Source organism: Lampris incognitus, chromosome 2 (assembly GCF_029633865.1).
Source record: "Lampris incognitus isolate fLamInc1 chromosome 2, fLamInc1.hap2, whole genome shotgun sequence".
NCBI classification, from domain to species: Eukaryota; Metazoa; Chordata; class Actinopteri; order Lampriformes; family Lampridae; genus Lampris; species Lampris incognitus.
In genome coordinates, this window is record NC_079212.1 from 28,031,510 (window position 1) to 28,048,629 (window position 17,120).

Genomic DNA, 17,120 nt, shown 5'->3' on the forward strand with positions numbered 1-17,120 from the left:
CGTCGTATCAGCTTTAATCCAGTAGTTAAATTATTTCAACAACCCCCCCCCTCTCCCGAAGGCTAGCGGCCACAATATATCGAGTCCGTATCACTACAACCATTGCAATTCCGTGCATAATTGAAGATAACGCAACGCAGATTAGTCCGCTTCCATTTCCAACACAATTGCATTCAATCGGATTTTTTTGGTTTATCTCCGGTGAGCCATCCTATACATTGACATGATAAAACAGGCCCACCTCGCTGTATAACTGTAGTCTGTATCGAATAGGGTGGATAGAATTTCATGGGCGTATGCTTTTTAGCAAGTATGGCTGACTGCAAGGACATAATGGGAAAAGAAACATCAGATGCTTGGTTTATGTAGTCATGTGGCGTGAAATGTAGAGGAATCTGATCCATTTGATCCATTGTAGAACGGATGACATTTGTCAGATTGTCGAGCAGAATAACTGAATGGTTTTGTGTTGTGCAGTTCACTGTTGTAGGTTTGTTTCAATTGTGCTACAGTCTTAATCAAACCCCTTAACTCTGAACTGTTAACTTGGGTGATAATGTATGTTTACCGAATGTAAAAGCCCCAATGGTTCTGGTCGGCCATATTTGTGTCAGGCTGCTATGATTGGAAGTGAAGGGAGGGCCATTGTGGGACTCCCAGCAATTGCAATCAAGTGTCATGGCTAGACTTTAGATGCTAGTTAGCATGTCACTATGTTCTCTTTTAACATGAGCTTAAATTCACCCGCCTAACACAATCGGCAATTTTCCACTTTTTTTCCCCACAGGAGAGACATATTTGAAATTTTACCGGGAGAAAGTCCTAAAACCGCAGCCATGTCAGGGGCGTCTGTAAAAGTCGCTGTCCGAGTTCGGCCCTTCAACTCCAGGGAGATGAGCAAGGATTCAAAATGTATTATTCAGATGCAAGGCAACTCCACAAGTAAGTACCCACTTCCATATGCAGGCCAAAGCACGCAAATAAAAGTACTGCAGGTTTGCGCACCCTTGTCCACTAGTATGTATGGAGAGCATTTACATGTGATCCCCCATGGTCCTCCTTCAGAAGTTTTAATCGGGGGAACAGCAGAAGGAGCAAACTAAATGGTGGACAGTTGGAGACAAAACAGTCTGAAAAGAAATAAAGGCTCACAAAGACAAATTCTTCCTCCTCTGAAAGGAGCTGCATGCCAGAGGAGTCTGTGTGAGAAACGCTGAGTTAGTCAATACTGGGGAAGGTGGGGGGCAATGGAGTTGGGGGGGGGGTTCTTTCTAGGGCTAACTGCCCACTCCCCCAATTTATCTATACATTATTGCATTCTTAATGTCTGAGGATGGATATGTATTTTACTGTGTACGTTATGGTAATGTCATCATTTTTGTTTTTCTTATCTGACGAATATATATGGTTTACGTCATAGGTTTTTGTATGATAATTTTTAAATACAAAGTAATTTCCAGGAGAACCTGTTTTCAAAAAGAAGTAAGTAAGTGGAGTTAAGCCTTTCAGGAACTTTGCAGAAGTTCTGTGTGGAGTTGGATAGAGAAGTGCAAACTAAAATGACCTTCATTTAGATTCAGCTGCAGTGTCAGCTGATGTAGTATATCTCTGCGCTGACAGTTTATAATAGGAATCAATAACTAGGTTGGATGTTGTGTAGATGCAGTTGCTATGTCTCCTTAAGCTTTAGTTTTATGTATTTTGTGTACACAGTGTTGGGTGGTTTGGTCATGTTTGGCTGTTCACAAATGTGCGGTTTGTGTGAAAATAGGCTAGTAAAGAGTTAAAAACCTGGTCAAATGCTTATTCAAAAAAAAAAAATATAGTGAAACCTCAATCTAATATTCCAGACATGCTTTCATGCTGCAAATATGGCATTATCAAAAAGTTCACCCCACATCAGATGAATCAGCACATAGCAGTCTAGGAATATATTAAAATTTATGTGCACAATTTCATTCAGCAATATCAATGTGATTTGATGGCAGCTGCATATATAAAACAGTGATGATATATTTATTTTGGATAACAGAGGGGTTTGTCAGACTACATGAAAGGGTTGATACTGAAGCATGAAGGGGAGGTCTCCAAAAGAGATTTATAGTCTGGCCCAGCTAGGTAACCTATGACCATGAGTCACCAACCACTTAAATGGGGTTAGTTGACCGCAAACACTGTTGTGTTCCTCCTTTAAACCAGCAGATAAATACTACCTCCCTGTTGCTGCATTACAATTGTGATTTTAAGTGACCCAGTAACAGCACATTACAAAAACCTGTTCTGCAAGCATGTTTTTTTTTTTCCCCCTCAAGTTGTGTCTTGTCAGTTGATTCATATGAACCATATTAGACTAAGCCAATATGAATCTTCCATAAGCTGAAGCCTCTCCCCAAGTTATGGCTCACTTGCCCTTTTATATATCAGACTTGTCCGTAGAGAGATGTTGTGTCAAATCCCCAGTGCTTTTGGTTTATATCCATGGGTTTGCATTATGCCAATGACACTCTGAATTGCTGAAGGGTGACTCACATTTTGTAACAGAGCTGCAGTAGAATATGCAGTGTTTTGGGGGGTTAGTGAGGGAGAGGTGGAGAGAAAGGAGGCTGCGGTAGTGCCTACTCTGCCTCCTATCACATGGGCAGATTGCAGAGCAGAAAGGGAAGTTGGCAGGCCGCCATACTCTGCTCTCCCTTCATCAGGACTCTATTGCAGATGGTATGCTGGGAATGCTGTCTTATTAGGATGCTGAGAGATCATAGTTTATGACTGAGGTGTACCCCCACACACAGGCAAACACGATAGAGGTGATTTGACAAGCAGTATATCCTTTCTGTAAGTCAGTCCATCATGCTTAATCAACATTCTCATAGGTTGTATACCAGAGCATACCAGCAACTTGGATGGTCATTCCCTCTTCGCATGGATGGCCTCTTTGACTCCCCATTCAAACCAGTGTTCCTCCTTATCAAGGATGTGCACATCTGTCGCCATCTTACAATGCTGTGATTGCAACTATTCCCCAACCCTGTGTGAATAGTACACATGGCCATTGTTACTTTAGTTAATGGTCACGGCAATTTATATGTGAACCGGTTGTTGGTTCGGTCATTATGCAGCTTATAAGGGTGGGGATGCCTGCAGTCAATTGAGACTGAATATGTCACTTGGATATGGATAAAACGTTTCTCCAAATAAACATTGTGTCCAGATGAATAGATTCAACTTTCTATTATTTCCTTACCTGGATTATTGAGCATGCATCAAGACATAGTTCTGCCTGGATTTGTTTTTTCGAAGGAATTTGCAGTTTTAAGGTGCAGATTGGCTAACATCCAATGTATGTATTTTACTCTGCATGCACCCCTTAATGACAACTGATGGCTTTCTTTAGACTTTCATCAGTTTTTCCAGATAAATTCTTTTTTTTTTTTTTTTTGACAAGCCAGTGTTTTTTCCCAGCTCCGTCTCATGATATACCTCTGCTTTATATTTTGTGAGCATCTTGTGTTGCAAAGGTTTTTACACTAGGTGTTTCATTCCTGTAATTTTTCTCCAAGATAGCAGAGAGAAGAGTTCGAAATCCAGAGCAGGTTTTTGGGGTGAAATGGAAAAAAAAAGAGGGTTGTTTTAATCTTCAGACTATTTTCATCCCATGAGAAACCAAACTCAACTGTGAAATGCACAGCTTCCCACCATACATTTTTGTGGTTCACGATGTTAAAAGTGAAATACTCTGTATGCTTGTGTGCACTCACGCGTGTATGTGCATGTGTGTTACAACTTGTGGAGAGGCATAATTGGCAAGGAAGGAGTTGGAAATAAAAACTACATCCTGCTGTTAACAACATTCTCAGAACACAGGCTAACCATCACCAACACACTCTTCCACCAGAAGAACAAATTTAAAACAACCTGGAACCACCCTGTTCTAACATTTGGCAACTCATTGACTACATTATCATCCGTCAGAGAGACCGACAAGAGGTACTTAACACCAGAGTGATGATCAGTGCAGATGACTGCTGGACTGACCACCGCCTTATCCGCTCCACCTTGTCCATCCATCTTCACTGGAAAAGAAGGGTGCAAAAAAAGGAGAGCTGCCCAAAGCTCAGCCTCGAGGGACTGACTGATACCACCTCACGTCAACAGTTCCAGGCCATGCTCAGTACATCAATGCCCAAGCAGTATCCAGATGATACTGAAAGCCACTGGGATATGCTCAGGACTGCAATCACTGGCACCGGTAAAACCTTTCTTGGATGAAGAACCACCAAGATTGTTTTGATGAGAATGACTTGGAAATCCAACAGTTAATCAACATTAAGAGGCAAGTCCCAGAATGTAGAATCAGTTCATCTGGATACAATGTTTAGTGGGAGAAAAATTTAATCACTCATCTGATTGATTTTGTCAGTCTCAGCTGACTGCAGGTACCCCCGACCTTATAAACAATACAGTGGAAAGTGTTGTCCTTCTCCTCTCTTCTATCGGCTGGTGTACTGTTTGGGCATCTTCCTGGCTTTGACAAACGCCCAGCTAGGATAACCACTATTAACCAGGGCCCATCTCGGTGGTACAGTGTTCTGATGGTTCCTAGTTTGTGCTCCAGTGGATGATGAGAGTCAAACCTTAAGTACTGATCAGTATGTGTTGGTTTATGGTAAACATCAACAATCAAATGTCCCCCATCACAAATTGCAATTTCACCGTCAAGGAAAGCTAACCTGTCATTTTTCATATCCTCCCTGGTGAACTTGATGTGGTTGTCCACAGAGTTGATATGGTCAGTGAAGTGTGGTACGTCCTGAGATTTAATGTTACCCCAGGTGTTGTCCACAAATCTGAACCAATGGCTAGGTGGTGTCCTTGGATAAGACATCAGAGCCCTCTTTTCCACTTCCTCCATGTACAAGTTGGCCACTATGGGTGAAACTGGGGAACCATAGCACAGCCATGTTTTTATAGTACTGCCTCTGTATGTGAATTACGTGGACTGAAGACAGCTTCAGGAGCAGACACACTTGGTCAGTGTTAAGGGTGGTCCTAAGGGTGGGGTAGTCATGTAGTTTCCTACAGACTACCTCCACTGCTTCATCAACAGGAACATACATGGAGAGACAATATCATAAGAGACCATTGTTTCATCCGCCTCCATAATGATGTCTTTCACCTTATCCACAAAATCCAGTGTTCTGAATGTGATGTTCAATACTGCCTACCAATGGGTTAAGTATAGATGCCAGCAACTTTGAGGTGTTATAGGTCACTGAGTTAATTATACTAACAATAGGCTGTAATGGCTCATCCTGTTTATTTATCTTGAGTAAACCATACAGACTAGGTGTGGCTTACCCTGAGTATAATCTATGGTACAAAATTCTGTCAATAGCTTTGTCCTGTTCTAACTGCTTCAGACAATCTATCACCTTTTTCTTGCAACTACTGCCTGGATCTCATTTCAGGGGTTAGTAAGTATTTATGCCACTGAGTAACGTCATAACTTTCTCATCGTACGTCATAACTGCATCTGCCTTTGTCCACAGGAAGAGTACACTTGGCCATTGTAACTAATTAATGGTCACGGCAGTTTGCATGTTAAACCGATTGTAGGTTTCGATCTTTATGCAACTGTGCTGTTAAAAAGGTTGGGGATACCTAGAGTCAGATGAGACTGACAAAGTCACTTAGATGAGTGATGAAACGTTTCTTCCACTAAACGTTGTCCAGATGAACTGATTCAACTTTGTGGGATTTCCTTACCTGGATTATTTAGCATGCATCAGGACAAGAGGCAAGCCTTTACCATCTGGCAGAATGACATCAACTGCCAAAATAAACAAGATGCCTATGCAAGTGCAAAGTCAGCCATCCAAAGCTGGGTCGGGAAATTGAAGAACCAGTGGTAGACGGAGAAGCCCCTTGAGATCCAACACCTTGCAGACTCTGGGGATACCAGAGGCTTCTTCGACACTGCTAAAGCAATATACAGTCCCAGCCACCACCATCTGACTCCCCTTCACTCCAAAGATGGACACACTGCTAACAGATGAGTCAATCAAAGAGAGGTGGAAAGGGCATTATCAAGACCTTTTAAACCAGGACTCTAGCCCTGAGATAGATGCTCTTCAACAACCCAAAAACAGAATGTGGCAGCACCACCTAGTCTTAAGAGAAGTCTAGGATGCCATCATGAAGATGAAAATCTCAAGTACTGAGCGCAGGTGGATATACACTTCTCAAACATATTCATGCCCTGCTACTTAAAAAAAGAGAAAAAAGAGGACATTCCAGCACAACTTAGGGATGCACTCATTGTCTCTATCTTTAAGAAGGGATGAAACTGAGTGCTGAAACTACTGTGGCCCCCAATATCAGAAGAAATTCTGCCAGAATCCCAGAGCAGTTTTTGTCCCAACCGAGGCACCATGGATATTATTTTTACTGCTCTCCAACTCCAAGAAAAAGCCCAGGAACAGAATCAGCCATTGTACATGGCCTTTATAGACTTAACCAAAGCTTTTGATTCTGTAAACTGCCAGGCCCTCTGGCTAGTTCTGTCAAAAATAAGATGTCCTGGCAAATATAGGAGTACTACGACTACTACATGACTGTCAGCTAGAGTACTCAGCAGTTATGGAGACAAGACAGAGTCTTTCAAGGTCCATACAGTTGTTAAACAAGGCTATGTCATTGCCCCTGTCTTCATTGCCACCATCATACAACTCACCGGGTCCCAATCTGCCTCATGGAGTCAAAGTCATGTACAGAACTAATGGGAATCTTCTGAACATCAACAGGTTCAGGGCTAAAAGTAAAACCACGTCCATCTGCAGTATGCCGATGACAGCGCCTTAGTGTCCCTCGTAGAAGAGGAACTACAGAGCATACTGGACACCTTTGCAAAGGCATACAAGCAGCTTGGCCTGGCCCTTAACATGAAAAAGACCCATTTCCTCCACCAACCCCCACCCAACAGAAATATGCATGCTCTGCCCCCATCCATCTCTGTAGACAATGCCTGACTCGAAAATGTGGAACAGTTCCCATATCTTGGCAGTCTTCTCTCCTCCAAAGCCAACATTCAAATCGCAGCACACTATCGTCTCAGTTGTGCCAGCCGAGCCTTCTCAAGATTAAGAAAAAAGGTTTTTGAAAATCGTGATCTTCAAGCCAGAGCAAAAATTCTGGTGCACAAAGTGGTAGTGCTGCCCATCCTACTGTATGGGTCAGGAACATGGACTACATAAAGCAGACACTCGAGGTATTCCAACAACGATGCCCCAGGAAGATCCTTAAGATCAACTGGGAGGAAAATCGCACCAACTCAAGCGTCCTCAAGGAGGCCAACATGCCTGCTATAATTGCCACCATCGCACAACATCAGCTGCGATCGACTGGCCATGTCCTCCACATGTCTGACTCGTACCTTCCGAAATAAGTCGTTTACTCTCAGCTTGAGACAGAACGGCATGTCCCAGGAGTAAAGAGGACAAAAGAAGCAATATAAAGATAACATCAAGGTCCACATCAAAAAGTCTGGCATCGACCTTAATACCTGGGAACAAGCAGCAAAAAACAGGGGGCATGGAGACTGGCTGCCTTTGAGGGTGCTGCATGCCACAACCATTACCTTCACCATGCTGTTGAAAACAAGTGCGGACTCAAAAGTTACCAGAGTTACCAGAAAGGCCCAAACCACATCCTTAACCACTCCTTCACACACTTGCCCACATTACCCCAAAATATGTGGCTCCAGGTTCGGCCTCTACGCCAACCTGGAGACCTCTAAGGAGGACAGTCATACTCGACCCTGAGTGATCGCCGATGATTGTGTGTGTGTGTGTGTGTGTGTGAGAGAGAGAGAGATGCAGCCCTGTTATTATATTGGTCAGTGATTTTCATCACTGAGCAAAGAGTTCGCTGGAGGGATGCCTTGTTGAATGAAGCGGTTCAATTTGGTCTTTAATATTTTCATTTATACTTTTTGTTTGTAAACTGTATTGCTTTTTATGCCATTTGGTGATGGATAACAGCTGCCAGAGAGATTTGGGGTGTTTAATGGAGGTGCTTGGTCAGCTTGTAGATACTTGGCAGCTGTGTGGAGGAGGCCATAACACTCCCCTTATTGTTGTCACTCACTCAAGGACATGATACGTGTGTGGGTCCATGTGTTTGCGTGCGTCAACAGAGAGTGCATTGAGTGCAAGGCCAGGATATGCTCTTGCACTCTCTTGCTCAAACACACACCCGCTTTCTTTCTTTACCCTTTTCACCATGCATGGAGTGCTCTCAAGGATCGGGAGCAGGCAGAGGGGTGGCAAATTGATTATCCAGTGTGCAGGAGATGTGCCCAAGGCCTCTGGAAGCAGGTTGGAGCCCAGTGGAGGCCTTGGACACACCAGCGTGAATGTAATTGGAGAGCAGTGACGCGTTTGACTGTTGTGTTATAGTTAGTTTTGGTGCTCCATATGTGGGGGGGAAAAAAGACAGAACATCAAAAGATTCCCTTCATTAGGGCCCTGATGTGTTCACCATGTTGGGCTCTTGCTCGTTACGTAACCCTAGTGCTGTGCTCCAACTGTCGGCCAATGAGCAGCCACATGTGAATGTGTAGCCTAGTATGGAAAGATGCTGAAGTCAGGACGTAGAAGGTCCCATCCTACATTAACACCTCATGCTAATTGTGGTGGAACTAACCTGTACTGAATGTACACATCTGTTCCATAGTGGAAATGTTCTTTGATATTTGGTGGGGACATGACTGATATTCCGGCAGGGTCCAAAATTAACTTTTTGCCTTAACTGCCAAGGTGGCGGGTAGATGAAAAAAATTTACTGGCCAGATAGTTTTTTTTTTTTTTTTACCAGCCAAAAAAAAAATTGCTTTTTACTATTACGATTTGCTATTATTACTAATAGCATGTTATCTTGGTCTCATATGCGATTCTCAATCATTATAGTAGTGTGTACAGTAATGGTAGTAGTAACACTAACTGTATGCAGAAATATTAACTGTTTCAACAGTAAAGTGTAACACATTTGAATTAATAAATTCAGTGGTATTTGCATTTAAGTGCAAGAAGAATCATTTATGAGGAGTTTGAGGAAATAACAATTATAGAGGAAGTCATGGTTCATATTAATGTTTTTATTCTATAGTAGCATGTTCAGTCTCCTTCAGACAGTTCGCTCTCAAAGCAGTTTTCATCCTGCTCGTCTTCCGCTATGAAGTCTGGCCTTCTGCTGCTGTAACAAAAGATCGCACGGTTTGATGCCTGACGCAGTTATGTACTACGCATGACATGCAGCACGGCAGATCTAGCAGTTTGAAGTGACAGCAAACCAGCAGCTTTCTCCAGCACGTGTAGGCAATTAATTTTTTCTACTGGCCAGAGTGGCGGCTGGTCTCCATAATTTACTAGCCAAAGACTAAATTTACCTGCATTTGGAGCCTGGCTAGTGTTAATTTTGGATTCTGTATTCATGGCATTCGTACATCTATCTCAAATACAACTTTCTCAAATAGTGTTCCTGCATGGCATGGGCCTAGCCTATCAGTGTTTACACAATTGAGTAAGAACTATAAAAAAAAAAACAACTTTTGAATGTGAAACATGACCCCCTGAGCATAGAGGTAATGAATTAATACAATTTACCCTATCAGCGAAGCCATCACCTTACAGATACAATTCAGTCACGTGTCCTCTCAGAGTTGGCTAAGTGGAAGTTGACCTTATAAAAACCCCACAGGGCAGTATTGATTTGGGGCCTACTGTCAGCTATGCGTCAGAAAGGGTTAATTGCCAATGGAAATGCCAATGAGTACTTGGTATAAATGAATGTGTTTGGCAGTTGTTGAGTGGCCATTGAAGAAAATGGGTTAGCTAGTTCATTCTGGGTGAAATGGGGAGCACTGGTTTGGCAGAGGGAAGGTCATCTTGTTACTGAACCCCTTGTGCAGACGGGACCGATTGACCTGATTAGGCTGAGTAATCCGTTGGTCACCTCGGCTCGCTGCCATAATCCCTCTGACCCTTGTAGGTGTGCCACGCATGCACACACACTCAGGATGTTAACATTCCTTGCTAACTCGCACCGAGATTGTTTTTGAGAATGACTGAGACACACACACATACATACATACATGCACCCTTGCACACAAGTTAGCAACCAGGCAGGCATATTCCATTCTGACCTCCTAATGTGGAGGGAGGACAGGCGTGTTGGAGACGTATTAACCAGCTCACACAGTGTCAGGCTCTGGTCACAGTAGGGCAGATGTTTATGTGATAGACCGATCTTTCAACTGAAATGGTGAGGAGAGTTTGGTTTGGGTGTGTGTGTGCTTGTGTATCACCTCTTGTAGCTGATAACCATAGCTGCCAGTCTGACTCCCGTTGCTCGTGTGAAATTGCTCCTGGACATGGGTCATATCTGCATCTCTTGAACGGAGGCATATCTTGTGATGTCCATTCAACAGGAAGCCATTATAGTCCCATGATTCAATTCACAATTTCTCCTTGTGAAACGCTGTTTGAAGTCAGTCTTTTTCATCTGACACATCTCCAGTCAGACACAGTGTAATCTAACATTTGAATAGTTTGTTCACTCAGCATTGGTATTAACAGGAGCACTGTTATCATCAAGGATCAGACTGAGGGGGGATGAAAGGGAATACCTCCACCCTCTTCGACCTCACCTGAAAAGGGACAAAAAGCACTCTTTATGTATAGCTGCTTTTCCATTCATAATCTGACATCTTTTATCACCAGTGTTGGGTAATGTAAAACACTTTCAGCCTGTTTCCATCGACTCCTGTATTTTCACAATGTGTGTCTGGTGTGTGTCTGTGTGGGAGTCCATAAACGGCCAAACTAAAGCACTTGGGGCCTCGATTCTTTTTGGAGGTTATCGGGGATGATCAGGGGCACCTATAAAAAATAGCGGAACATTAAAATTATGCATAATATGCGGAATATGCATAAAATATGTGGAATCGACTCAGGTATTTTCACAATGTGTGTCTGGTGTGTGTCTGTGTGGGAGTCTATAAACGGCCAAACTAAAGCACTTGGGGGCTTGATTCTTTTTGGAGGTTATTGGGGATGATCAGGGGCACCTATAAAAAATAGCAGAACATTAAAATTATGCGGAATATGCATAAAATATGTTGAATCCCTTCATAATCCTGAGCAGTTCAACAAGATGGCGGGCTCTGGCTACGTCACGCCTCGGCTCTTTCCGCCGTTCGCACAAACCTCGCGTTCTTAACGGCTTGCTGGATGGCGGTTGGAGACAGCGAGCAGCGTTGGAAATAGAAAGCGTCCGTGAAATAAGCCACAACGTCAGAGTGGCATTTGCATGGGTCGAGCACGGGCGTATATGGTGGCTGTCACGTGAAGTGAACTCAATAAAGTTTTCTGTTTTTGAATGTAAATCAGCGCGTTCCGGCGGTTCGGGTTTTGGCGGGTCTGACGAACAATACAGTTGTCCGCTGTTGCGCGCGTGGAAGTGTCCGAGTGTCTTATCTGATGAATCAGATTTAAAGGCCCAAACATACTCGGGCGGAACGTACACGGACCGGACTCCACGAGGAATGTCAGTCATTTGGGCTTCCATAGTCGAGCGCACTTCCGCGTTGTAGTTTCCTGTAAAAACCGTCCGTGAAACACTACATTACCCACAATGGTTGCGTGTTGTTTACACTCTTCTGTCATGGCGTCCGACACTGACGACGAGGAAGAGATGCTCTTGCCTGCTGGCTCTACAAGAAAATAAACTGAAGAGACGGTGGTATGTATCCTCTATGTGACGTGTCGTACAGGTGTGGGTACTTTCGCACCTTCTACTCATATATTTTCGGAATGTGTGTGTGTGTGTGGTGTTAGTGTGTGTTAGTGTAGATAGCGGGACCGAAAACTAAAGCATTTATGATCCTAATTCTTTTTGGAGGTGGTAGGTATTGTCTCAGAGAGTAAGGGAAAATCCCAGAAAAGTAAAATTATGCATAATTATGCATAAATATGCAAAATACGCATTTTTCTAAAAATGGCTAAAAACCACTTCTCTGAATTTCAGATGATTCTGAGCATTTGGGGGGAGGGAGTTGGAGTGGGGGGGGGGTTAGGGGCAGGGGGAAGGCGGTTAGCTGGCGGTTGCGGGTCACTTACTAGTCCAATTCATATCTTTTGGAAAATTGCAAACTGATGGCTGGAGAGCAAGCTGAGAGAAGGGGGTACATCTCTAAAACCAGAGAGCATGGAGACGCACCTCTGGCTCTGATTCTTATCTTAGCTCCAGCCCATTGATGTCATACTACTTCCAAATCTTCAATACTACATCACCGATCAGGGTGAGGCTGCAGCAGGGGTGAAAAATTCCAACCAAAAACAGGCAACACCACTAAGTTTTTGTTGTTTTTTTTTTTCCCCTTTTGTCGGGGGTTGTCCCTGCCAAAAGTGATTTGGTAATATTATCTTTGCCAGTGTTGCAATTCATTCCAGTATTAGTAAGTCTCATCAGGTAGACGGTGCATATTGGAGCTCAAAAATGGGATTTAGGATTTAATTACACTCCTGCTTAGAGTTTGATTACTAAATTCTGACAGGAAATTTGCATTATATTCAGCTTTTCTGATTTGCAACTTTAAAAATTGTGTTAAAACACTTTGCAAACACGGTTACTGATGACCTGCGGGGAGGAGTGACAATGGACGTGTTGTCAAACTATGTCAATACTTTTATACAGTAAAATGAAGGGTAAGAACAAAATGTTAAAAGGCAAAAGGTATTTCTTTTGGTTTAAATGTTTTTTCTTTCATAAGCTCTTACAAGATATGATTATAGAATTTGTTAAAACTATCTGTCCCAGCACAAAATTAAGGTAAATCAGGTAGGATATAAAACATTTTTATTTTATAATTTTATTTAATTGGGTCATCTCATTGAGGTCAATATCTCTCCTAAGAAGAACCTGAGAACAGAAATCTAGACTCTGAAGTGCGGTACAGGATTTCCGCAAACCAGTCACCCCCACCCCCCCACATGGAGGCCTGTCCATGCCATAATCCACCATCCCTCCTACTACAACAATTTATACAAATACTATGTAACTTTTATAGACCCTGCCATCTGTGCAGAATCCTTTTTTTGTAAGCCTATAATTTCTTTTAAAATTTTTTTTTAAATCAACAAGAACCAGGAGATTTGGACTTAGTACGTACAGGAATAAACCATGTGCTCGAATTCACTTGCCCTAGCAGAGGTCAAAGGGATACAGTGATTAAACATATCCTTTCAGTTTAGTGCTGTCTCAGCTTTCTAGATGACCCAGACTACTTATGATGACTTTTCACCTCCTCCTCCCTTTTGTTTACTGTGTTTTCAAATGATGCTTATCGGATTCACCAACACTCGAGGTCTGTCTTGAGTTTTTGGCTTGTTCCACTGAGTGCAGCAGATTTAGTTCGGTACCCATTTCCTTAACAGGTACCTGCCTCATGAGAAGTTGTCTTGGTTGCCTGTTGTCAATAATTGTGGTTGAGCAAGCTTTGTTTTAAGTTTGACTATAATTCCTAAGAAACATTTCTTTTTATTGTTTCTTAACAATTGGACGCCGGAATGTCATCAAAGACTTGACATTTTTCTCTGTAAATTTGATTTGTCATGTTGACATGACAAGGTCAACTACAAATGCTTTCAAGTATAAGACAACTGCCAGTGAGATTAGACCCTGTTCTAGAAACAAAAAAAGGGGGAAATTGTTATTACCTACTCAATTTTCCTATGGTTTTACACATGTCTGTCATCAATCTTTTTGAAATGTAAGAACTATGTTAACTTGGATCAGTTATAGCAGCTGCACCCAAAAAAAAAAACCAAAACAAAAAAACCCCTGCAATGGCCCTTTCACGATTCCAAGTGCCAAGTTCGATTCCCAGCAGCCACTTTTGGTATTAGAGGGATTTTCAGCTGGGGGCTGAAACGTTACCTGCTTGCTCAGTGCAAGTTGCTCTTGACAAAAGCATCAGCAAAATGCCTGAATTATAGTTAGGAATTCAGTATGGGCAGGCATGTTATTGGTATAAGTATTAAGAATATTTCATATTGTTTAATAACCATTATCCACTATTAGTTGAAATAATGGTGAGCTGTTATCACCCTAACCGAAGACTTCCTGCAGTCTTGATATTCTTCTGTGCCGTTTCTCTTGTAGTTCATTTAGTGTCTTTATCCTATGTCATATCAAAAGTTATATTCCAGTGGCTCTGAGATTGCATTGTAATGGGGATGGTGGATGAGGAACAGCATTTAATTTGTCCCTGTCTGTAGAAATAGAATTCCCAATGTCATCTCTTTTACATTTTTGTGGCGTCCACGGTATTTTTAGCTCACCATCAGTTACCTGCTGAAAGTGTGTGTGTGTGTGTGTGTGTGTGTGTGTGTGTGTGTGTGTGTGTGTGTGTGTGTGCGCGTGTGCTCGTGTGCTCATTTGCAAGAGCATAATATGTACGCCCTACAGAAGATGAAGAATAAGAGAGGGGAGGATGGGAAAAGAGCTGGCTTGAGGGAAGGGGGGGGTTGCAGTTGCGGCAGCAGGGACGATGAACGTTGTACGCGGGCATCAATCACGTGCAGGAGACTGTGAGGCAGCATCATGCACAGCTGCCTGGCCAGGAATGATAGGGTTTTAGTTATACCGCTGTAGGTTCATGAAATCATGAGATGCACACATTTGAACTAAACAGAATAGTGGAAAAAAGGGGGAGGGGGCATAGCTGTCGTTTTTGCATTGTTACCTTGCAGTCGTTGTTAGTCTACTAGCTTGCATCTAGAAAGTCTGTCTACTGCAGCGAGAAGACACGGATGCTTACTCAGAGCTACTCCTAGAGGGCTGGATTGGCTCTCGGCTGCCAGACTAAACGGATCCATTAAGTTTATTAATTTTGCTTGACATACAAAGGATCGGGGTCCAGACTAACTCTCCCACCCCACCCTTGCCTTAGGTGGGTGGATGATACAATGCTGAATTGGTATGGTGAAATGCAATACAGCCAAACCCCAAGATTACCTAACCCTTGCCTAATCAGATGATTGGGGAAAGCTTGGAACAGATTAAAAGCATAACTGGCCAGTTTTGCACAAAGAGAGGAGGGGATTTGGGATTGTCTTTGTCTGAGCTAATGCACCTTTTTGGGTCTATGTGTAATTTGAGTAATGAATGGATGACTGGATCAGAGATGCAGCTGTATGAAATAAGAGTTGAACACTGCAGTGAGACAAAATGGATGGATACATGCAAATACATGCATTAGTCATAAAGCCTGAATGATATACCCAATGTATCATAATATAACTTCCTTTTTAGGAGAAAGATCTATAATCTTTGGAAGCAGAGGATATCCAATATATACAAAAGTGTCTACTGTGGCATGCTAGCCAATATTACCCTTACATTGTATTCTTTGGCTAAGTACACATTTACATTATGAACAGAACCACGTACAGTAGAACGTAATGTTCTGCTCCTTTCACTTGAGTTTAAGTCTATTGTTGTCCCCTAATAACCAGAGGATTTTTCAGATGTCTCTTTAAATCAGTCCGAGTTCACAGCAGCCCACATCTATCTCCATTTGCTCCCAACACAGTGATGTAAGCGGGGAGGGGGGTAGAGGGCTGATAATGGTGCGTTTGTTTTGTGTTCATGGCACTCCTGGCTTGCTTCTCCTCTCCTACACTTTGGCTCATCACCCATAGTTGGGTAAAATGGCTGGATTTTCCCACATAGCAAAGTGTTTTTTTTTTTTTTTTGCCCAGACAGGCACAGCTCACATCATGTTTGGTTTCCTTGTTTCCGTGTTGTTCAGGCTGAGGATTGAATTCAGAGATGTACTGGGGGAGAGATTTGTAGTCCAGGCACAGGCAGCCTGCTGGTAGGCACCAGGCTCAACTTTGTATTTATTCATGAGGCGGGGAAAGAGGGTGGCCAGGAGGGATGCTAGCTATATTATTTTTTGAATCCTTAATTAAGTTGGAAGTCTTGCCCACGACTACCACCACCGCTATAAAAAAAAAGGGGGGGGGGCTGGCTCACAGAAACTTCTGCAGCTCTCAAATGGAGCTGTCTCATGCTGCTCAGCTTGGCTAATACCCCACAGCTAATTGAGCTCAGTGGTACGTACACACCGTTATGCACATGGTGCCGGGGTTTGTCATTTCCGCCTGCCACAGGGAAGATGCTTGCTAAAAGGTGCTAGTCATCTGACATTAGCTCGAAGCATCTTGTCTGTGTTTATTTTGCTCCCCCTTTTTACAGAGCAAGCAGGGCAGACTAGTTTCCTAGCACGTCTGTTCCAAGCATCCCTGTCAATTGCACTTATTAAAAACCAATGTATTTAGCACAGTTCTGTGAGCTAGAACTATGCTCACGATGCTTATATAAAGCCAATAGGCACTTAAAGAGTGGCTGCGGTTTCTCAGCAGAGGCTGGTTGAAGGAAATCCAGGTCACTGCTCAGTGAAATGGGTCCCTATTGTGAGGAGTGAATGTTAGGGGCTGTGTACCTCCCTTGTCTGCAGAGTCCGCTCTTTACTGTTTCCCACAACCATTCTGCTCAGGTCACATGATATCAGAGTACACCGACTGTGTCTCATACTGAAACAGGTTTTAGAGTGGGTTGAGGTGTTGGGATGGGATTTTAAAAGTTTTAAAACTGACACCCAAGGTGTACTTACTGAATTGAGGCATTTCATCAGATATTGTCTCATTTACCTGCACAGATGTTGAGTGGTGACCCGGTGATAAATGGAAGATTTTACAGTGGAAAGAGTCATGCTCAGCCAACGTCCAACAGTGTGCTCCCCATTAGGCCTTTTTTATGGTAGTACAGGCAGAGATGGTGATTCTCTTTTATTGCAATTAGAAGATTTCAAGCTATCAAGATGTGACCGCTGTCTGTCTTAATTTTAGCAATAAGGCCTCTTGCAATGGCCTTGAGTGTTGGTGAGGGACATTGTTAGCCTGCATTGGCTGATGTTTGGAAGGCTTTCCAGGATACGGAGCTAATTTTAAAATGATAGCTCAAGCACAGTTACTCAGTACTGTACATGGCATGGGTGA

At 42.9% G+C, this 17,120-nt stretch overlaps 1 protein-coding gene across 2 annotated transcripts in view; it reads left to right on the forward strand.

Annotated features, from left to right (window-relative positions):
- kif1b (kinesin family member 1B) overlaps window positions 1-17,120 on the forward strand; it is a 77,249-nt gene that overhangs the window by 656 nt on the left and 59,473 nt on the right. For both annotated transcript variants that reach the window (XM_056273846.1, XM_056273847.1), the window contains exon 2: window positions 788-942. In XM_056273846.1, coding sequence (XP_056129821.1) covers window positions 837-942 — 106 coding nt within the window. In that variant the 5' untranslated portion in view covers window positions 788-836. The remainder of the gene's footprint in view (window positions 1-787; window positions 943-17,120) is intronic.